This window comes from Crocodylus porosus, unplaced genomic scaffold, assembly GCF_001723895.1.
Source record: "Crocodylus porosus isolate Cpor-Errol unplaced genomic scaffold, CroPor_comp1, whole genome shotgun sequence".
NCBI lineage: Eukaryota > Metazoa > Chordata > Crocodylia > Crocodylidae > Crocodylus > Crocodylus porosus.
Window position 1 is genome coordinate 115751899 of NW_017728943.1, and position 23849 is coordinate 115775747.

Here is a 23849-nt window from a genome sequence, read left to right on the forward strand (position 1 = left end):
GATGTTCCCCCTCATTCCTGAACCACAGTACCCTGCCCCCCAGGCCATACTGGTGCCCCTCACTCCCAACCCACAGCCCCCTGCCCCTGAACAACCTCCCAACCCCCTTCTCCCTACCCTGCTGCAGCCCAAGCACCTCTCTAGCTCTCCCTCCGACCTGCAGCTTCTGGGGCCTGCCTGCAGAGCATGTGATGCCCTGGCCACCAGTCACCTTCCCTTGTTGCCCCTATCCCCAAGCAGCTCCTTGCTGGGGCAGAGGCAAAGTACAATCCTGGACATCTTCTGATATTTTAAAAAACTGCCCAGACAGAGATAGGACTCAAAAAGAGGCCATGTCCAGGAAAACTCAGACATATGGTAACCCTAGTAAATTGAACAAAACCGGCCACAGGACTGACCCCTGGGGCACTCTACTTGACATCAGCTGCCAATTAGACATAGAGCCATTGATCACTACCCACTAAGGCCGACGATCCAGCCTGGTCCATTCATCCAACCCATACTTCCTTAGCTTGCAAAATATTATTTTTATGACTAACATCTACATTTTCTGTATTGCTACTATGCTGGATTTGTTATGGTTTCACTAGCCTGCATGTCCTAATTTGCATCCACACAAGTTGCACTGAGCCAGATTAACTTCTGGTGTAAATCATCCCTCTCCTCTTTGACTAAGTTCTACTGGGAATGGATAGTTTGGACTATTATTTTCACAGGATGCAACTGAACAGAACAATCCTTCACTAGGAACCATGGGCTGATCAGTGTTACAGGATAAACAATGTTTAAATTTGCAGCACACATTTAAACTGAAAGCAAATAAGACTGTCAAGTGCCAGCAACAGAGTACCAAATCACTACTTCTGGAAGCTAGAAAAAAGCCTGCATTACACCATATCCCCCAAGCAAGAAGTCCTTCTATTAACCTGTTTTGAACAGAGACAATACTTCCTCTGATATAGCACCTACATCCCAAAACTACATGACATTTTATTGTCATAAGCCAAAATTGGATTCAATCCCAAATACACAACACCATTTCATATCATACACGATATAAAATCATTTGCATTAGATAACAAAAAAAAAGCCAGGAGGGCAGACTCTGTACTGCATGGTGTTACCTAAAGGAACATTTGACACGTATAGCTAGTCCCTGTCCTGCGTTCCCTTAGGCTCCTTTAAGGGCCTTGTTATAAGTTACACGTTGAGCTCCACAAATGTTGATCGGCATCAGTGCTAGCTCAAGTTTGGAGCAGTCATACTTCAGGCCAGCAGGTGCCTGAAGGGCTGACAGGTAAGAATTGACCCCCTTCCCATTCCAGGCTTCCCCCTGCCCCTCAGGGTTTCGCCCTGTTCCCCACCACTATCCCCAAGGCTCCCCAACTTATTTGTGGCTATCCGCACTCTGTCCCAGGGGAGCAGGCCGGGTAGGGTAAATCTGTCTGCCTAACAACAGCTGCTGCAGAGCAGCTGCAAGTAAGTGTGGGGAGGAGGGGGGCAGCGAACCTAATCCAGGCCAGAGAGAGAGAGTGGGAGGGCGGATGGAGTGTGTATATTAAGGTGTAACCCAGCATGGCTGCACCTTAGCTTAACAGATGCTGGGTACCATGAATCAGAGAGAATCCTGCCCTGGAGTGGCTTCACTTTGAGCTTAAAAACTGGTTTCAGGTGTTAATATGCAGGCAATCTAGGTGTTAGGAACTCCAAGAGCCACCTAAAATTAGTGTAACAAGGCCCTTAGAGAAGTCAGTGTTTTATTTCTCTATATCCTCCAGAGGGATGCTTTCCAAGTGGAAGGAGTTGAGAGGAGCCTGGACCAAGGAAGTGGTCATCCAGGTATTGTCATTCCACATACAGAAGAGTATTTTTCTAATAGGTTGCCTTCCTCCTGATGTAAAGCCATTGAGCATGTACTATTAGAAACAGTTCTAGTAGACGGAAAGAAGTATATGCAATTAAAACTAATAAATCTTCCTTTCAAATTAGAGCTGACATCTAAAAGGAATCTACGTTACTTTAAACATAAAAGTGCCAGCAGAGATTATTTAATTGCATGCAACAGCTGTTTTGCACTCTTTTGTCAACACTATGAAATAAAGTAAACAAGTAAAAACAGAATGGCCTTGGAAGCCCTGGAAAACTAGCCTCTCACATATGATAATGAACTCTGCAGCAAGGATAGGAATCTTAACAAAGAAACAGAAGCAATGAAGCAAAAAAAAAAATCTTCAGAAAGAACTAACAGTATGAATATTAACTCTGGAGCAATGTTATACATTTTATATCTGGGCAGAGTTCCACAAAGAGCCTTTAGTGAGCTTTCAGTCAGGAATGTTTCATAGATTGACTGAAAAATCAGAATCAACAGATGAAGGCAGACAGAGACGTGGGCTGCTGTGAAACTGGCACAAGCCCACTGGCTTCACTCAGAGTCTGTACGCTCACAGAAATAATGAGGTAGAGTAGCTTCAAATTCTTCTGACTCTTTCTCTGTCTTAATGAGACAAGACCTTGAGAATGATAAATGTTTTGGATCAGCTAAGGTTTGCAAGAGCTTCCAGATCACATTCTTAGCTTACCCAAATAGGTACACAGGGTAGCCTGAATAAAACTGAATGAGAGGTCAATCAGCCTCTGAATGTTCTGTTTCTTCCCCCTCCAAATGAGCCAGACTCTGTTCCTCTTTGCCTAAGCAATATGAATTAAACACAGCAGGGCAGGGGTAAGCAAAATACGGCCCACCAGATGACTGGATCTGGCCCACAGCTGCCCCCATGGTGCTGTCCATAAGGCCATGCCCTGCTTGCACATACCAGGACAGCATGAGCTTGGGCCAGTGCTCACCGGCTCAAACCCCAGCTAGCATGCTGGGGCTGTTCTCAGTACGGCTGCAGCCAGGTGCTGCTCTGCACTTCCCACCTCCAGCAGCAGGTCCTGCTTCTGATCTTGCCCCTGCTGTAATGCACTGCGCCGTGCCACACCACTCCGGGCAATCAGTTTCAGTTAGGCGGCTCCTACCACAGCACATGAGGCTCCAGCTTCAGGTTCCAGTGAAAGGTGGCCAGGGCTTGGAGCTGGATCCCTGCATGCCTGCCAGGAGTGAGAGGAGCTGCTGCTGGAGGCAGGAGTGCAGAGCAGCACCCAGCAGCCTGCAGCCACACTGGGAACAGCCTGCCAGAAGCTGCTTCTGCAGTCACTGGAAGCAGGGGGTGCAGAGCAGCACCTGGCCAGGCTGTGGGCACCAGACAGAGTGCAGCATGGGCTGCCCTAGTGCAAGCAGGTGGGGCTCAGCCCCATGTGGAATGCTGCAGGGTCACCACGGACCACACCACCCGGGGAAGCTCTGCTGCACATGCTCTGCAACCACAGCAGGCTCCCATGACTTAGTGCCAGGGCAGCCCCAACCCCTCCCCCCCCACTCACACACCCCTCCCCACATACACCCCACACTGCAGAGGGCAGGGGCATGTGATCTCAGCCTTGGCTGCCTCTCCCACTCCTGAATATTGCTCCCCACCAGCCCACAGCCCCATAGGAAGTTCTGGTGAGCTGTTGCTGGGGGGAGGAGGGGTGCTGACCTCTCTCAACAGCTCATCAAAACTCCCTATGTGGCCCTTTGGCCCCTATAATTGCCCACCCCTGGAGTAGGGACTACAACCATGACTGCTTCCATATCTAACAAGTACCCCCCACCACCTAGAGTCATTTGGACTCTCAGCTTGGCCCCATTAATATTCTACATACAAAGGGCAATGGGTTTATGAAAGTAACAGAGATTGACTAAGGATGACATATAGCCTGATGGGTACTCTTCTGGCTGACCTCAGTTCAAATATCTATACTCTGAATCAGTCAGGGATGGGATATGAATCTCAATCTCCCACATCCTGGATGAGATGTGGGAGCCACTGGGGTTTTAGGTGGAGGCAGGCACTACCACCTTGGTTTTGTGAATGATCCTTTTGTCCCCTTGTAAATCCAGTCCCCACAAAAATCTAAATAGTTTCAAATGAGCAGTTTTGAAAATTTCAAAGCTGAGATCTCAATTCACAAACTCATGGGGAAATCAACAGACAGTTTCAGTTGACCAGAAACTAAGCTTTGGAAAATAAAATATTATCCGGAAAATGTTTTTTGCCCAATCCTAATTGTAATCACTCACATCCTGAAAATTGCTTGGGGGGGGGGGGGGGGGGGGGGGGGGGCGGGGAAGAGGACAGGGACAGCAGGGATTCAAATCTCCTTCTACAAAAATTGACTGTTTATGCTTCACACATCAATAGAAGATTGAATAATTACAAAAACAGGCATAGGAAAACTAACAAATATGACATTCAAGGGCTTGAAGGCAGGGTAGAGAGGTACCTTAGACCCATGCAGATGTTATTTCCATCAAACAAGTAATGTTGCTTGATGGAAACTGTCACTCCATGTGACCTGCTTTCCATTCATAGAAAAAGCTAGAGGGGGAAAATGGGGCCCTGGGAACTTGCTCTGCCAGCACTTGCCAGCAAGGGGAGCTGCTCCCAGGAGCTGTCATCCCCACCTCCTCCCTCCAAAACACTTCAGCTTTGCTGCTTTAAGAGGTGAGTTCTGACCTCGTCAGCTGAGCTCCTCGTGGGTAGCAGGGGAGGCCTGTGCGAAGGGCAGCCGAGAGCAGGAGCAGCAGGGCTCAAATTCTCCCAAATGCTATATGAAGTGCTTCCATGTTTGTGCTTTTCCTGTCTCCCACCACATTCCTGTTGTGTGCAAGTAAAGCATAAAGATGTGCCTGACCGGCTAACTAAATCAGAGAAAGATGAGCTTTCATGAGTAGGAGCTAAAGCGGGCATGGACTCACAAAAGCTCATGCATCTCCGATTCATTTGGTCTATAAGGTGCATCTCTATCCCACCTTCTTCAAGTAAAGCATGTCAGGTTGAGTGTTTACATGCTGGCACTCACATAGGTGATAAATGGCTCCTTAAAACAGCAGCCTTGAAGGCTGGGTGTGGAAAGGGAAGAGGGGGGCTGAGTTACGTCATCTCCCACTGAGGCACCCTGGGGCAGTAGAGTTCAGCAGGAGGCAGAGTCCCCTTCAGGAAGGGTGCCATGGGGGAGCAGGGACAGAGAGAGCAAGCGCAAGGGTGAGAAAGAGAAGGGGCATGCACAAGGGTGAAAACAGTCCATCCAGGGAGGCTGGAGGACCTGGCCAAACCACTATCATCCTATGTGTAAAACACCACCCATTCAAATTAAAGCATGCTACAGATGAGATGCACAGATATGCTATATTTAATACATAACAGCTCTGCATCTAAACCACCATTAATGTGGCTCATTATCAAGTGATAACTTCCTTGAACACATGGCATGTTACAATTTATTACTCTGTTAACACAGTCATCATTTTTTAAATGTAACATCTTTTACAGACTAAGTCAGCGATTATTTGGGTCCAAGGGCCACATATGCTGTTTTGGTGAGTTTTCATGGGCCAGGTCAGCACCCCCCACATGTAACAACTCACCAAAACTCCCTACATGGGATGCAGTGGTGGTCAGAAGTGGAATGGGTGAGGGAAGTTGGGCTTACAGGGCAGGGGCACAGGGCAGTGACAGGGCGGGGCCGGGTCAGCTATGATCCACTGCCCACTGCATGTCCCTGCGACAGGTGCGGGTTCCACAGGCAGGAGCAAATAGGAAGTGGACTGCAGCTCCACCCCATCCCAGCTCCACACTGCCACCACCCCACAATCCTGGATCTGGTCCCGGATGCAGCTCCCTGCCCACCTAGCTCACCAGAGCTGGGATCTTGAGGCAGTGACACTGTGCGGCTGGGGCAGAGCTGCTAGGCCTCACTGGGAGGCCACAACACCCATGAAGGGGAGAGAAGGGCTGTAAGCCCTGTGGAGGCAGCTTGGGAGGAATTTTGCTGCCCTCCTCTTTCCCTTCTCTAGCCTGGGATGCATGGCAAGCAGGTGGGGGAGGGAGCGGGGTGGACCCAGCGGTGATTCAATGCCCCATTACATACTTGCAGTGGCCAGGGCCAGGGGAGGCAGGCAGTGCTGGGGCAACCCATCCCATGCCAGCTCATTCTGGGATGCCCATGCAGCAGCAGCAGGCCCCAACCCCACCAGCTTGGAGCAGAGCAGAGTAGCGCAGGGGCACAAGCAGCAGCAGGAGCCCCTGTGAGGGTGGGCACCAGCCCCCAGCCCGGCCACAAGCAGTCTCCACTGAGACTGGCCCCCAGCCTCAAACGCAGCATCCTCACTGGGGCTCCCACCACTGTTGCTGCCCCTGCACTGCTTTGCTCCACACTGAGCCAGTGGGGCTAGGAACTACTGCCACCACCCAGGCATCCCAGGGCAAGCTGTGGGCTAGCACAGGACATGGGTGTTGCAGAGCCAAGGGATCTGCAATGGACCAGGCAAAAATCAGTTCACAGGCCAGATCCAGCCAAAGTGCTGCATTTTGCCAGTCCCTGGACTAACTGCGTCAAAGATGCATATGCTTTCATAAGCCAGAGTTCACTTCATTAAATGCTATGCTTCATCAGATCACAGCATCTATTAAACATGATCTCTGGCTCATGAAAGCTTATGCATCTCTGATGCAGTTAGTCTATAAGGCACATGGCACCTTGCCTGCCTGACTTCAGACTAACATGGCTAACTACCTCTTCTCAATTCAAGTCCTTGTTTCTTGAATAGTTATGCCATGTTAAAATGAAACACATTTATATTTTCCATAGATGTAAAGATTCCATTCTAATTCCCTCATTTTTATTACTGCTTTGCAAATACTTGTTTAACTTACTTAGCATAAAGAATCCAGACAAATTTAGTTGCTCAGATCATTGGCTTTCTATGTATTTCTATATATGAAAACAAATACATATACAGAGATAGACATACATACATGTAGCATATTTACTCAAATTCAAAATTAATTTTTCCCCATTTAATATTGGGGAAAAAAATCTCACTCTGGATTTGAGTATGACCCAGGACAGATGGATTCTGCAACTTGACCTCCAACGTTGACCTAGCATGAGGGAAGAAGCACAGGGCAGACAGAGTGTAGAGCACATGAAAGCCCCTGCCACTGCTTTCCCCACTGCAGTGGTGGGGGAATAAATTTAAAATGATTCCCCAAAAACTAGATTCTACACGTGGAGAATTATAACAAATGTTCCAAGTATTGAATCTTAATGGTCATCTTAAATTCCAAGTCATCTTGGATTCAGGTAAATGCAATATACAGACTTTTTTGTTCGTTTGTTTCATGTTATTTTTTTTGCAGTAAAAGCTTTAACAAACAGGTGTCTCAGCAACATACACATTGTTCTGTCGCGTGGGAGGTCAGATTATAAACAGCAGGGAAGGCAGAGAGGTCCAAATATACTTCCCCAGGGCTGATGCAATCTGCTGGAGAAAATGAATCACTCCTACAGAAAATTCCCAATGACTGATTTTTTTTTTTTTTTTTTTTTTTAAAGGAATGGCAGAGGTGATGCCTACAAAGAAAACCATTCACTTGGTAACAAGAGTCTGACATTCAGTAAAATTTTGTGTCCACAATGCAAGGGACTAGGCAGGAAAAAGCCTTCACAATGACAATGCTAAGGAGTTACAAAGCTGTAAATATAGACACAGACAAGCCACTTGCCATCAAAGCTTTACAAAGAAAATAGTTGTTCAAAAGGATTCATTTATAGTAATTTCTGCCTTGCTACTGGCCAGAGAAAGGTGGTTAGCTGAAGTCAGGCGGAAAACAGAGGATGGAGGCACCTTAGAGATTTACTGGCCAGCGTAAAATTATCAGCAGCTGATCCTATAGGATAACAACACAGTCAGGTACTTTTCATTTTCAAATCACTTTATAAGACTAATATTCTGCACTTGTCAGTAAGGAAAGTAGTTATTTATTTTTTTCTTAACTAATGTAGAAGCTGCCAAAAAAAGTTTAAAGCACACATAAGGCAAAGAATTTTCCGATTTTTTTGATGCTGGCAAACTGGGCTTGATTTTCAGAAGTGCTCAACATCTACAGATGCTGCTGACTTCAAAAGAAAGCAATAGTTGCTTGGGACCTCTGAAGAGCAGACACTCGTCAGACACCGAGAATAGTGGGTGTCCAAATTCACAAGTCATTTTTGAAAACTGTGATCTAGGTGACTCACTTCACACCATCCAGCTGAGCAGCATCACAGCCAGGATCAGAATCAAGAAATCCCTAGCACCCAAATGTATAGTCATGCAGCCTGTCCCCTTCCTATTTGTTCTCTCTACGTAAAATAAGGATGAGGAGATAAACCCATTAAGACTACTTATTATATCGAAGTAGTGTTTTCTTTTGTTCCCATATGAACTGAATGAGGGGAGCAGAAGCCAAATGCCAGTACACAATAATTTGAAATGATAGACTTTTTCATAAAGCCCAATTTAGAACCACTTTTCCATTTCAGAGTAAATATGTCTACACTGACTGCTTTCTGAATCAGTAAAGCAAATAAAATATACCTTTTTATCCATTAGTGCTGAGAATATGCTACAATACTCTCGTAATTTCTTATTATAATAGCATATATGGAGATTAACACAGGTTGTGAATTTATCCCCAAGGAAAAATGAATCTGGTGAACGGACACATACATTTATTAGACTGAATACTCCAGGTAATGCTGGCCTAGAATATCAAGCTAACAAGCTGAATGATAGCCCTAACATAATTATGTAATTAATTAGCTCCATAATTTTTGTTTTATGGCACCAAGTTTTATATGCCAATAGTTGATTTAATGGTATTTTAAATTGAACTAAGGCCCCTGAGAGAGATGCTACTTACTGCATCACAAATCTAGTTTTCAGATTTTTTAATTTCAAAGATGACCTAATAAAAGTTGCTTTATAATTAAATCCATTCTAATGACTTTTCCTTTGTGATTTTTTAATTCTCTGTCTCTCTCTTTAAAATCACACAAAGATTCAGATTAGAAAACACTTGCCACCATAATTAAGCCCCAAGACAACTCTTCTCCCCTGTGCAGCAATGAACCTGGTCTTAGATTTCCTGCAGAGTTTTACTAGCATCCCCCAGAGGTATAAAGATGGAACTGCAACTTTTTTCCCCTTCATGACACTGAATTAAATCAATACATAGAATTAACTTGTATGCGTAACTGTCAAGTCTAAAACAAGAAAACAAACAAAAAAGCACACCCAAACAATTTTTATTTAATGCAGTTATCTTAAAGATCTTCTGGCAGCACACTGACATTTCTCTCAAATAAAACCTGGCAATCTCAGAGTGATATTTATGCTGCTTGTTAAGATTTCTCTGGGCGAGGCGATATTTGATGATATTTCAGTTCACAGAAGACCAAACTAGTCACTCCTATTAAAGCAAAAAAACTATCCACGGGACTTGGGGAAACACTGAGCAACTGGTAAAAGTGGCATAGGTCCCCCAAAGGTGTGAACATGCATACTTGTCAAAACTCAGCAGTGTACCAGGCGCCTGATCTAGTGCTCAGTGAATTAATAGCTTCCTACTACATGCAACAGGCTGCATCATGCACTGAGGATGTATATGCTGCTTTCTGCTACCTAATGCAGAAGGAAAGTGGAATCATGCATTTTCTTCCTTCCTGAAGCAGTCTTTTCACTTAGGACTACCTACCTCATGCACCCATACAGCGCATGGCCCCAAATTCATACTGAGATAATACGTGTAAATGGTAAAATATAAAATATCAGCTGCAAGATTATACTCTTATCAAAAATCCAAAGAGAAGGTAATAGGAAGAATCACATTAAAAGACTTTAAAATGTGAAGGATGCATTTACATAAAATGGATACCTGTATTCCACTAGAACACGAAGAGAATAGATCTTGGTAGACAGAGCTGCTGTAAAATAACTCCATTTTCAGCTGCTGATTGTTAGTTTTAAAGTACCCAAAATTGACATGGTATTTTACAAAAAGACTAACAGAGCAAAACTTTTGGAGAGTTATAATAGATGACCTTGATACCACAAGGCAACTATAGTGCTCAACATTACAGGGATAATGTAGTGAAATGGGTTCAAAGCATATAAAACTTCTGTGCAGGAACTATCATTTTCTCTTTCTTTTCTACTTCCTAGATGTTACTATAATAACAGAAATGCATGAAATTTAACAGGAATTTACAGACCTGCACCTGTTTTTCTCTTTTAATGCATAAGAAGAATTTTGAAGTGTATTTTAAATAGCTGATTCTGGTATAGAAAAATAGTTTAAGAAATCATTGTCATCTTACCATTTGCTGTATTCTTTTTGAAGTTATCAAGAAATTCTTCCAGGAGCTGTGACTGATTAGGAGGGGGTAATAGATTTTTGGGGTCCCTGGAAAGGTCACCCTCTGACCATGAAGTGCATAATGCTTGCTTATTGGGATAATGACTTGTTCTGAGAGTCAGCATTACACTTCTCTCAGAAAACAGTAACTCCATCTGTCTGAGGTCCAGGTCAGACACAGCTTCCCCATTTATAATCAAGATTTCATTGCCTACGCGTAGCCCTGGCAGCATAAGAAGGGAAAGAGAGACAAGAAAGGAGATACAAAAGCATTAGTGAATATAGCTGTAAAACAAAGCGTATTGTACTTTGATGATTATTTTTTCTTAAGACAAGTGATGTAATCCTGTAGTCCTCCTACTGGAGGTAACAGGACTTCTGTAAGTGCCATGCCTGTAGGACTGGGGCTACATGTATGCTGTAATTTGTAATATGTGCCACTATGACATAGCTGTTGCACCCTATTCCAAAGCTAAAATAAGACCACTCTGAGGAGTCTCCCGACAAGAATCATTAAGTCTTGCACAACATTTTATAAGACTAGAGCATCCTGAAAACTATGTAGGCAAAAAATCTTTTATTTTGAGATCCCTGTCTAGAAAAAAAACAAGTAGATAATCAAGCTTATTAAATCCTTCTTGGGAAAAATATGGGGAAGTCTACAATGGGGAAGGCTAACAGGTAAGGATTTCATGAGCAATTTCAGCAAATTGAGATAGCAGCAATAGATGCATTTCAGAATCAGTAATAACCAGGGGGCCACTGTGCTCCATCTGACTGAAGTGCCAGTTCTGTCCCTCCCTTTCAGGTAGAGAGAGATAGAGCTATGTTAGTTTGAAGTCAGGCAAAGGCAGAGCAGGTTGGCACCTTAGAGAGTGTTCAGAGAGATTTCATACAGTTCACCTAGTCCATAGCATTCACAGCATCCAACTAGATGTTGCCATGAACTCTTCTGCCCTCTGAACCAATTTATTTCAAAGATGCCACCCAGCCCTGCTTTCTGCCTTCCTTTCAGGTGAGGAGGGTCCCAGACAGCAGAACAAATGAACACCACAGAATGAACAAATGAACACCACAGCTTCTAGCAACACCATGGATGGCACAGGTTTTTTTGTTGCTTCACTGTTGCTTGCAAAGTAGAGACCAAGGATCTTGGGGCATTTTTAACACATGGAAGCGCCGCAGTGCCGGACACTTTGAAGAGTACCCAGCACTGCAAAGCTTGCAGTTGTATAAGCAACAAAATGGGAGTTAGCGTGCTTTTGAACTAAAACACACTGGAGGTGCTTTAGTTCAAAAGCGCACCACTGCTATTTTCTTCACACTGATGCACATTTTGCCGCTTTTACAACCGCACATGACACAGCATGGTACACATCGGCTCAGGTGCAGAACAGACTCAATTAAATCGAGTGAGGCAGCGGATCTATGGCAGGTTGTAGGATGAAGAAGTATGTGTATAAATGCCCTTGGAGGCTAAGCGTAACAATGATGTTGTAGACAGTATGAGGATATATGTTCAAACACACCTTTCAACAACTTTAAACGAAGGAGGGGAAACTGTTACTTGGGAGTTTTTATCAATTCTTATGATCTAGCTCAGGGGCGGGCAATAATTTTGGGCAGAGGGCTTCTTACTGAATTTCGGCAAGCCATTGAGGGCCTCATGACAGGCAGCCCAGGGAAGATAAATATTAATTTTCTAAAATTTTTTAGGAGTCCCATGGGCTGGACAGAATGGCCTGGCAGGCTGTATCCAGGCCGCGGGCTGCATTTTGCCCACCCTGATCTAGCTGTTATTTAAACCTAGTCACCTTAATATTGACCTTGAATAAAATAAGGTTAAAGTTGCAGTGATTTGATGCAGCTGAATTGCCACAAAATCGTCCAGATGCAACAGTGGCATCATAACAGCTTATACTGGTATCATTTGTTACAGGCAATTTTATAGCTGCCTATACCCCAGTGTGGAGAATTTCTGCATTCTACTCCTATGCCAATTCCTAGGTTTTGCCAAGTTACCCGTTCTGAATGTTGGGAGAAAAATTTCATTCAGGTGCAAACAACAAATCTCCTCACTTCATCTCTAGTTCATCTCTCCCTTAGCCACTTCATGTAAAATATCTTTTATAACATTTTATACCTCCAGGGTATTCAAAAAAGGAAACAAAAGACAGCAGAAACATAGAGCCATTTACAAACGATACTTAAGGTCTCTTAGAGTTCTGTTATTTAATGGAAGTTTGTTTAATACATGTATGATACAAACCTTCCCTGTAAGCCAGTCCATCTGGGAGGACGTTGCTTATGAATATACGAGTCAGATGTTGGTTTTCGTCAACTTGAGCTGTGACTGCAAAACCTGAAGTGAAAACAAACAAAAAAGAGCTTTACCTTCAAAACTGTTAGTCTTTTCAAAACAAGGACCAAGAGAATTATGTTAATATCATGCATTTCTCATTTAGTTTTGCACGTTCAGTAGATTGAATCTACATAATCAGAGTTGACACTTCTTACTGCTAATAAGTACATACATGTGCTAAGACAAATTCTTGAAAGAAGTGTTCTTAAATTAACTAATTTCACTATTTACTAAGAATGAGATGACAAAACTTTTTACTATGGAAAAATCACCACTATGCACTATAAAGGTTTAATTAGATTATTTTAGATGGGGAAACATCAACCCCATTTCTATAATACAGATAACTAGAACTACAAAATACCGAGATGAAAGTTGTAAGGTTTTTGTACCATTGTTGTGGGAAAATGAGAGCAAAAGGTGCCTGAAGGTCTCATTTTTGTATATGAATAAATCTATGTGTATATAGGCAATATATTTAGAGCAAGCCCTCATTATGATGGATGCCAATCTCATTATGATCAATACTGAAAAAGCCCAAGAAATCCTTGTCTGAAGTGATGATTCTCAACAGCTACTCCCTTCCTATTGCTGAAAAAGATAAACTAAAAGGGTAGATAGGTTTAAAAGTAAGCAGAAAGGGAAATTAATTTTTCTTTCAGTGAAGTTGGGAAAATTCTATTGTATTCCTTTCAAAATATGTTTATGGTCTCAGAAACCACAAAAAATGGAAGCTGAATTCAAGATAACTAGCAAACCTCTTTAGAAACCAAGGTGAACATGTTCAAGAAGGTCAAAGCCATGCTTGACAAATGGGCAACTAAAAATGTTGCAGGTTCACTCATATGAACCCATGCTATAGTTCATATTTCATCTGCCTAGTTCTTCTTTTTCCTTTCCTTTCCTTTTTTCCCCTGTACTATTTGCTCTCCTCTTAGTACATACCTGGTGCATCTACAAGTGCCATTAAGGTGACATGTCAAAGTCCGGTGTAGCATGAACAAGAGTTTATCATGGTACCTTAATGACACACACAGATGTTCAAACTGCTAAAGGTTCAGGGCGCATATGTAGACAACACTGTGCCCAGGACTGCTGCAGTTGGAGCCCGGGTAGAGCTGCCCCAGGCTGGCAGGGGGCCCAGAGAGTCAGCTTGGGGGTCCAGATCCAGGCGTCAGGTGGCAGATGGGCTGGCTGGGGCACAGTGTATAATCAGGTCAGCATTTACACATGCATTTAGGCGCAGTTATTTTCACCACCATAAGGTAGCACTGTCCCCAACAGAACTATTTTATGGCAGCAAAAATTAGTTTGCTGAAGTCTGATGACATCGCATGTGTAGACTGTGATCCATTACATTGAAGCAAATTAGTCTACTGTGCAGTTAAGCACGTGTAGATAAACCTGCTCATCTTTTGTCTTTACCTTTAAACCCCTCCTTGGGCTAAATTATGTAATCCTTGCTGAGGCAAAATTACCAAGTGGTTGGGAGTATCACTTTGAGCAAGGACTGCAAGATTTGAACTATTGTTTATTTAGGGAAGACAGAGGAAGACAGAAAGTTAGAAAGAGAAACAGCACCTGACCTGAAGGAGACTACAAACCAAGGGGTGAAATCCAACTCTCATTTAAATCAATGAAAAGACTCTCACTGACTTTGCTGCAAGTGAATGCAATTTCCTTTTTTCTCTCCTATAGCATCATTATCTTGCTATCTTTTTTTCTTTAGGGCTTTGCTCACTTATTTTTTTTTCTTTTCACAGTGAACAAACACATGGATACTCTTAGGTGCTAACAGGCCAGTTAAAATATCTATCAAGTGACAGTTGACTGGCATGGATTCAACAAAGATTTTAGTGACAAAACAGAACTTGGTCTTTAAAGAGGGGGCTGGCTGATTTTATTTAGTTCAGAAAGAGTAAGTTGTTCTCTGACTATTTAAAATGCCTAATAGGCTGATCTGTGTAGTAACAAGTAGAAGTCTTTCATCTGTTCTTCCAGGAGGAATCAAAAAATATAATGGTCCACATAAAATGAAGAGTAAGTCTTCAACCTTCCTTACAGTGCTAATTTGTGCATTTGCCAGACTCAAAATGTTGAGCCATCTATTGTAGAACAAAAGATATTAAGAAACAGAAAGCTCCTGAAAAAAAAAAAAAAACCACTGAAAAAGAATAGGAAAATAAAAGAGAAAAAAAAATGGAAAGGATTTTAAATTAGGCTTACCAAAATCATTTATATTCTCAATCTTTGTAAGATTCACATGATAAACACTTAATGGAAATAGCTCTATTTCATCGTATATCTGTTAGAAAGAAAACATGTTGTTACAGTATGACCCTGTAGGACTGCAAAAGCTTCAAAACGTCAGTGATTATTTTACAGAAAAACTTAGAGCTGTTTTATGAAATAATCCACTCAAAGGCAATTTTTTTCACCTTTACTCATAGTAAAGAATGTGTTTTTCTAGGAATATCACTGAAATAGTGGGACTAACTATACAGTAAAGAATTACTGTACTTTCTATGCAGTAAAATATTTCTGTATTTTATCACCTATAATATGTACCTTTTTAATTGAAAAATACAGAGGCTCCTACTGAATCAGCAAGGTGGGCCCTCAGCTGACTCCACAGATGCTGCTTCTGACTAGAGATCAGGCTCTCAGCTGACTTGGCAGGTGCTGCTGACTCAGTTCAGCTGCCACACCTATGACATCCTTGTAACTAGGGGGTTAACAAAGCACCTACAATTTTTGGACCCTCCCCTCCCCACCCCACTGTAACTGCCAGTATCTTCCTGGGGAATATATCATACTTATTGGTATTTGCAAGGAGAGACCTTCTTATTTCTTCATTGTTCCTTTCAAAAACAAGATATGCATCTTATTCAGGGGCATGTTGTGTGGAAAAAAATATGATATTTAGTTAAATCCAAATGCTTGTGCAAAAAATCTAGTACCAGACCCATGCAGTACAAGTCCTGTTAAAAGTCTACAAAACAGTGCTTCTGATAGACTTAGATCATGTGAGGCAATCAAATTATCTCTGCAGGGGGTGACTGTAGTTTACTATGAATAGGTGTGGCAGAATACAGTCCAGCTAACTGGTCAAATCCAAAAAAATCCTCATCTTTAATGTAAATCATACATATATTTAGGGTATAATTTAAATGTAGCTACAAATAGTAAGAATTTTTTAATCTACATTGGATCCAACTTGCCTGGTCTTGCACGTATTCATAAGCTTCAGGAACACAGTATTCAATATTTTCATCTATCAGTCTTCTAAGTTGTAGACCATAGCAACTTGGCTCCAGGTGCTTCATCTACAGGATGAAAAAATATGTTTTTGGAATTTATGATATAGTTATGGACTCCCAAAAGATAAAGAAGCCACACACATACTAAGTCTTTAGATGTTATTAAAAAGACAATCTTGAAGAAGTCATAACTGATTTGGGGTATAGATAAAACTAGTTGCATTGCCTAGATGGTAAGATTCTAGTTCATGTTAACATGATCTTCATTTTCTTGTAAGGGTACTAATAAAAACCTTGTATAAACATGATGCCTTGGCTATTAGACTATCTATAAATTATTATGAGTTTTCAAACCAATTTATGACCCAGTTCCGCCCTTATGAAAAATCGCACAGACATCCATCCACCTTTTTATGCAGCTCTTCTATATAACACTGTTCTGCTCAGCACCTTGAACTTTTGATATAGAAAATGCATATACAGAGGCAGGCTATTAGAAGAGGAAGGGTTCCCTATGGGGTAGCTTTTATTGTATTTTTTTAAAGCCAAGTTTCAACTGCAATGAGGGAGCAACACCCACTTTTCACCATATGCAGTCAAAATGAAAGCCTAATATCTGAGAGGAAAGTCAGAGGGAAATGGAAATATTCTCTAAAGATGGTGACCTAAGAGACAGGAGCCCCTAGGGAATCTGTCTCTCAGATTCAGTATCCTACTGTGCCCGCTTCAACAAATCTTTCATTTTAAAATATTAATAGAGCAACAATTCAAAATAGGAGAAGGCTGTGTACCCATTAAAGTTATTTCACCTTGGTTTAACAGACCTTTGAAGCTTGTGAAACCTAAATCTACTGAGAAGAAATATTTAAATATTCCATTATGTGTAATTGAATTTATTGGTATTATATGGATTTTGCTGTAAATTATTTTATTAAGGTACATAATCTCTTTGTGTACATGCCTTCTAAATCTCAGAATGCATGCAGATTATAAATAAGAAAAGCATAAAACCCTTAAAATATGGATGAAGAAATAAAATATCTGACTTTATTCTTACATACCAGGGTTGCCAACGGCCCATAAATTTAAAGACAGTCCACAAAAAAAATAGGGCAAAAAATTCTTGTCCATAAAGTCCATTAAAAAAACGGAGCCATCCATAAAAACTAAGAAACATAGAACTTGAATGCACAGACAGAGCAGAACAGCACCACCTGGTGTCCGAGCAGGAGTGCAGCTGCCTGAGTTCTCATCAGGGCTTTGTGGCTCACATGAGCATAGCCCTATCCCCAGTTGTATACTGGAGCTACGTCCCTCTGGCCACCCCTTCTCTAACAGCTACTCACCTTGCAGCTATAAGGAGGGAGGTAGTGCAGTCAGGATACAGCTGCAGGCCGGGTAGGGGGAAAGAGGAGGTAGGTAGGGGTCCATGCCAGGACAAAGGGAACAGGGCATCAGGGTATGGGGATGAGTAGAGGAACCCTGGGGTGGAGACAACATGGTGTCAAACTACTGCTGCAGTCAAACAGGGTTGCCAATCCAAGATTTATTTTTCCAAAAGCAGAATAGAAATGTAAGACAGAAAAGAACTAGGAAAGATGCAAGAGAAAGGAGTCATCATTAGATAATGTCTATGAAAAGCTGTACACACAGAAGAGGGGGGAAAATGTTTCAAATTGAAGGAAAACCTCCCTCACAATTGGTGCCTTACTAGCAAACATTTCAGGTGACAGACCTAACAAAAAAGTCTGAGGGGAAAGGGTGGGGGGTGTTTACAGCTGACAGATATTTTAGAAGAACATACTCAGGGTGGCAAGTAATTGAACTCATCATTTCATTTAAGACCTGTACCCTATTATTAGCAGAACTCCTTTCTTTTACAGTAGCTATTCATTTCCAAAAGTTTCAGCTCTATCATACCACCTGGTGGTCAACCAAAATCTTATATGACATTCTTCATTTATTTCTTTTTTGCAAGTGGTATAGCTGCAAACCAGATACTAAATTAAATTACTTCTTCATGATCCAGTAGGAACAAGGATTAATGTGAAAAAGATTTTTTTTATTAAAGTTATATTCAATGCATTGTTACTTAACTAAAGCATTGCCCTTGCCCTGACTTAGAAAAAAGAGATAATGCCATTTAAAAAAAAAAAATACTGTTATCATTATTTGTTTCCTAAGATGTTACTACATACAGAAAGCAGTTAAGTTGTAACCATTCCTCTATCAGAAGTTCTGAAACTCTTAAATTTTGACTAAGTAAATCAGTGCCCTTAGAATTTCACACTGGTCTATGCCAAACAACGGTTGCTTGAGTGATAGAGATTGTTTGTTTGCTTGATTTCTATTGGGCAGGGGTTGGGGGTAAGGTAAACATGACATGGCATTTGCCAAATAACATGACTTAAACTGATGTTTAATGTTTCCCAATTTTTTTTATTCTCGACTACAAATTTTGAAAATAGGTTGATTCATAAATTCATTCACATTCAGTCTTGTTGGCATCAGACACTCCTAAGCTATTTTTAGTGTTAAGGAGGTGCTGCTCATGACTCTATGTTTCATTCTGCCCAAAAACAATGATTCGGTTTTTTCAATATGAAAATTACAGCATATCCTCTCCCCTCATTCACAACATTGACTTTTTGTGTAGCTATTGAATTTTGTATGATCCAAGTCATCCTGTGACCTAATTTAAAAACGTGACCCTTTCAGAAATTCACACAAGTTTCAGTTTTTTCTTTGTTACAATCCTAACAGAATAATTTTAATGGATTTCTCACCTTTCTATGAGTTAGAATGGAATTAAATCTTAAGTATTTCTATTTGAGAAAATTTGGGTTTTAATTAAGTTTACACACATTACAGAATACAACTCCAGGCAAACAGTTTACCTTAGCTCATAGTGGGGCCATTATGACACTGAAATAACTTGACTAATCACCATCCTCCCTCTATAGCTTCTCGTATGAATCAGGGATTCTCTTGGTTGTAATGACCCTGATGTGAAGGGGATAGGACACAGATCAAGAGCTCTCATGGTTAGAGATTATCATTGCTCCTTCAACAGACTCTGGCTACAGATTAGCTTGGGCATCAGGGCTTAAAACGATCCCCCAAGCATTCCTGCCTCAGTTCTACTGTGCACATAGTAGGACTATAGGAAAAGCTGAGGTGTATACACAGACACTGGGACTCAGATACTGGCTTAGATACTTGATTACAACATTAAAATAACTGATATACCATGTGTATACTGTAGCCCTTTTAAAGCCTACTATTATTAGCCAGATGCTTTCAGGTGTGAAAGCTCCATACCTTGCAGGCCATAGACAAAACATCTTCCACCCTGTGTTCTGGCTTGAGAGTTAATGTGACTCCTTGGCTATCTGAGAAGTGAACATACGTCTGGATTTCCCACGTGCTTTCCTTCTGGCCATTCTCTGGTGCTGAACAGTAAACATTCAGAAGTTCATTGACTTGCTGCTGAAAATAAAGGGGGAAATTTACAGCATGTAAAGATATACCAATCTCAATAATACATTATACTGTAGGTCTGCTACCAGGGTGTATGGTACCTATATTTAAAAACAGTATTGTGACAAGGTCACTCTTGTTCGTACAAGAACAAAATTTCTACACCGGTTCTTCTGTACCAGGGATGTCAAATGTATGGCCCGCAGGCCGGATCCCTGCAGTGCCCTGCCATCCAGCCCCTTGTGCTGCCCCTGGGTCTGATCAGATATGGCATGTGCCCATGGCATGGAGCCAATTTGTGGGCTGGTTCAGGCCCATGGACCCCATCCTCTTCTCCCTTCCCCTCCCCTAGCATCCTAGATCCAGTAGCTGTTCCAGGTGGTCTGGGAGCCACGCTGCATATGGCATGGATCCCAGAGCAGCTCAAATCAGTGCTGTGTGGTACTGTCCAGTCAGTGACAACCACGCCTTAAACAGTGGCTGCCCCAGGTGGACTATTCAACACCACGTGCATGTGTACCACACAAAATGCCCACTCCCACTGGTCTGGGATATGTCACTCCCAGTCGCTGTGTGAAGCACAGGTCCTGGACTGGCTGGAACAGGTGCTGTATTCAGTAGTCCCAGAGCTGCTGGGTTGGCCACCATGGGCAGTGTGGCTGCCATTCCGTGCCCTACGTACTGTGGGTCCCGGGTCCCAGAGCAGTCCTGGAGCAGATATGGATCAGGTATGCTGGGGGAGGAAGGAGATCCATGGGCCCAATCTGGCCCAGCGGCCAGATGAGTTTGATACCCCTGTTCTGTTATCAAGGACTTGAGTCCAGGCTTCCTCTTGAGAAAGTGTGATACGACTGAAGTCATGTAATCCAATCTCCTGCATCTACAGTAATTTAATTTAATGTAGAGAGACATACACATCTATATGCAATCAAATAGAAATAAGACCTAAACAGGATTAAACAGTTAAGTAAGTGGTTAATCAAACAATTCATACAAAAAAGATATTACTGGACTACTATATTGCTAATAAGAAAGGATAAGATGGTAAATCTCCCAGCAGAGAGCACTGTGGAGCAAAGAACGCCATTGAAACAACGTAAGAAGGTAATGAATGGAAATAAAATATTCCTAACTCTACCTACTCTACAGTATTGTATTGTTTGGTAACTAGTGTAGAGTATTTAATCTGTCATTACCTAGTTTCTAATTCAAGTTTGGTCCAACATCAAACATGAAATGCATCTGATGAATTGTATCCATTTCGTTGTGGACAATAAAGCATGACAAAAACCACTCTGTGTAAACATATACAAGGGATTGGGGCAAGGTATTCTTTTAAATATTGTTTCTCTATTATTCTCTTTCCTGTCTTGATGCACCTTCTTCTGGCTTGCATTTTTTCTTGAAAGTTCAAAATGAACTAATGAGGCAGAAAAGAAAACACATATAGCTGCACTGGCACTTTTCCAGCTATTAGACATTTGAATTCCTGGCCACACTGTGGCTGGGCCATGTAAATGTCCATAAGAGAGGATAAGTAAGGGTATAAGGAAAGAGACCCAGCTAAAAACAGCTTAAACCTAGAATACGTAAATGCACAATTTTTCCATGGCAACCTCAAAGCAGGAGGGCTAAAAATAGGCATACGTCTTTCTCATCAGCTAGAAAAGTTGTCCATATCTGCAGGAAAGGTGTAGAAGTACACTTACTCTGCACGCTTGGAAACCCTCAGATTTAATTCTTCCTGGTGCACCCATGGGGCAATGCAACCCCAGGACAGGACTATATTGAGCACTAGAAAAGAAGGCTTATACTGAATCTGTTTTGGTCAAAGATTGTATTTCCTTCTCTGCTGGCATAGCACCAGACATACTGAGGACACTTGACTAAGAGAAACAGCATAACTGTTATTATTTTGTTTTTCTGAATGATAAACATGACAGTGAAAATGATAATCTCAAACAGCCATACTACTGTAATTACCACATTATCCATGAATGCGGGGGGAGGGGAGGTGGGCAGCCAAATTAGACATTTGGAACTGCAATAATAATGTTATAAGGAACAATGTTTTTAACATACGATTTTTGAGCATGGTACAGTACTGAGTTGAAGTCATTTGAAAAAAAAATCAAACATTCATAATAGTTATCTACTATATAGAATACGATGTTATGGAGTAGACTCATGGGTTGGCATAAATTGTCATCTCTCCATTATGGTCATCCTACAGTAACAGCCCGTTTTAAACTACATGAGTCATATTATTGAAGCAAATGGTTAAATGACCATTGCCAGGTTGGTCCATAGACTGGAACCAGTTTGTGGGCTCAATCCTGTGCTTGATTCAGCTGCACAGGAATGGGCCGGATCCCTCTATGTAGGGATGATCCAGCTATGTGGAGCTTGGAAATTTAGCAGCAGGGGGAGAAGTGTCAGCGTTAATTGCTATTGCACCTCCACTGCCAGATTTCTGGACCCTTAGGGAGCCCCTCAGTTCAGAGGACATGGCTCCATAGGCCAAATGTGACCTTACAGGCCAGTGGCTGTACATCTCTACTATGGAACAGTTGCAATATTATAGGACAACTCCTATAAAACAGTGCGTATATCAGAAAGCACCAGGAATCAAGAAGCTGGGAGTCAGCTATAAGTTCCTTTCAATGTGCAAATAACAGAACTGAAGTTAAGCAAAAAAGATGAACTGTAAAAGTTAACAGTCCTGATATAACGTGTCAAACCAATAATTTTCAATGTACTTCCTGGAGTGAAAATAGAAGTAACATGGTATGTTAACTGAGGAGATGCCTCTAGCAATTCCAAGTGGACTATTAACAAGAAGTCAACAGCAGCCCTTTAATTTGTTCATTATAAATATTCTGCATGCATTGAGTGCTAGGATACAAAACAGTAACAGAGTAAAATGGAGGAAAACAGACTTTATAGGTATCACCCTCTTTACCCCTTTAATTACATAACTTGGAAGGTTTTTTTAAATCAGTGTAACAAGTTATGGATTCAAAATCATGTTTGCTGTGAACACTGATGACCAAACATAGGCATTGCTCAGTTTTTGTTAAGTCTTTCTTATTAAATTAGAATATATTCCTTAGCTGCGGTCAAGATGCCATTGCTTCATCCACATTTTCCACCTCAGAAATTCTGACACTGAGTGATTTTTTCTGTTATGACTGCAATGACTAATACTACAATAGTTCATTCATTCATTGCCACATTAAGTTATAACAACCCATCCAAATTTCCAGCAACACACGCCAGGACATGTGCACTGTCACACATTGTGCCATGTGTTGCTTGAGAACCAGGTGGTTACTTCATTATTTCCCTGGCCTTTGTCTGTTTGTTGACATAACCTTTGCAAGCAATATGTTAGAAAAATGTACTCTACTACTGGTATTAATTTTATTTGATAGCATCTTATAAAGAGTATGATTCCATTTTGGGTTTTGTATTTTGTTTTTAACCGGCTAATGAAACTGGGCTGATTCCAATCATAACGGTTTGGAGAGTTATAATGAATCAGTTCCGAACCATTGCATGATTCATCAGAATGCTGGGAACGTGTTAAAAAAAAAAAGCAGAAGCTATAGTTAACCTTCTTAAAACCAAACAATCCCCCTTCCCCTGCCTAACAATTTAGCCAAAGGACTTGGATTAATTGTCTCCCTCTGCAGCAGTAAAGGGCCCAGACCCAGCAAATGGGGTATGAAATGGCAGAGAAGGGCTATAGATTTTCCTGTTTCTGTAACATCTCCAAAAACCCTTCATAGGTGCTCAGCATGGTTCAGGTTCTGTCTGTGGGGGAGCAGGACAGCTGTTGTACAGCTTGAGGACATCCAACATTCTCCTTCCAGCCAGAGATTGCTCATCTGCATGAGATACTGTTGATGTGAATCAGTTACACCCCAGGAAATTATGCACCTGTGTCATTTTGCGTGTAAAACATATGACTACACATAATCGTAAAATATTGCATAATTCCACAGGGTGTAGCTGGTAAGTGGAAAGGGGAGCACCTGCATGCAAAAGAGTGGGGTGGGTGCAGACCCCCCTGTCACATGCCCTCATCTCATGGTGCACAGGCTCTGCAGCTTGTGGCAGCAGCCAATGGCAGGCCACTGGGACGTTCCTGGCCAGGGCAGGCAGAGCCCCAGTGATGCACAGCTATAGCCAAGTGCCTGCAGCTACATGTGGTTCCTGCCTGCAGTGCTACAAGCACCATGTGCTGGCATGGAGCCAGCATGGTCTGGCCCGAAGGTGCCTACCAGTAGGCTGAACTGGGCTGGCTCTGTGCCAACACATGCAGCTCCCAAGATGCACCAGAGCAGCATGCCACCAGGGGCTCTGCTTGCTGTGGCCAGGAGTGCCCCAAGGGCCTGCCAGTAGCAGGGGCTGTGCTGG

At 42.1% G+C, this 23849-nt stretch overlaps 1 protein-coding gene across 4 annotated transcripts in view; it reads right to left on the reverse strand.

The window, feature by feature from the left end:
- Positions 1 to 23849, reverse strand: part of TIAM2 (T-cell lymphoma invasion and metastasis 2) — a 268351-nt gene that overhangs the window by 69943 nt on the left and 174559 nt on the right. For 3 of the 4 annotated variants that reach the window (XM_019550038.1, XM_019550040.1, XM_019550039.1), the window contains 5 exons: positions 19269 to 19436; positions 15909 to 16013; positions 14914 to 14992; positions 12595 to 12687; positions 10288 to 10548 (listed from right to left, as the gene is read on the reverse strand). In XM_019550038.1, the coding sequence (XP_019405583.1) occupies positions 10288 to 10548; positions 12595 to 12687; positions 14914 to 14992; positions 15909 to 16013; positions 19269 to 19436 (706 nt within the window). The remainder of the gene's footprint in view (positions 1 to 10287; positions 10549 to 12594; positions 12688 to 14913; positions 14993 to 15908; positions 16014 to 19268; positions 19437 to 23849) is intronic. The other variant, XM_019550041.1, reaches the window with a different exon arrangement.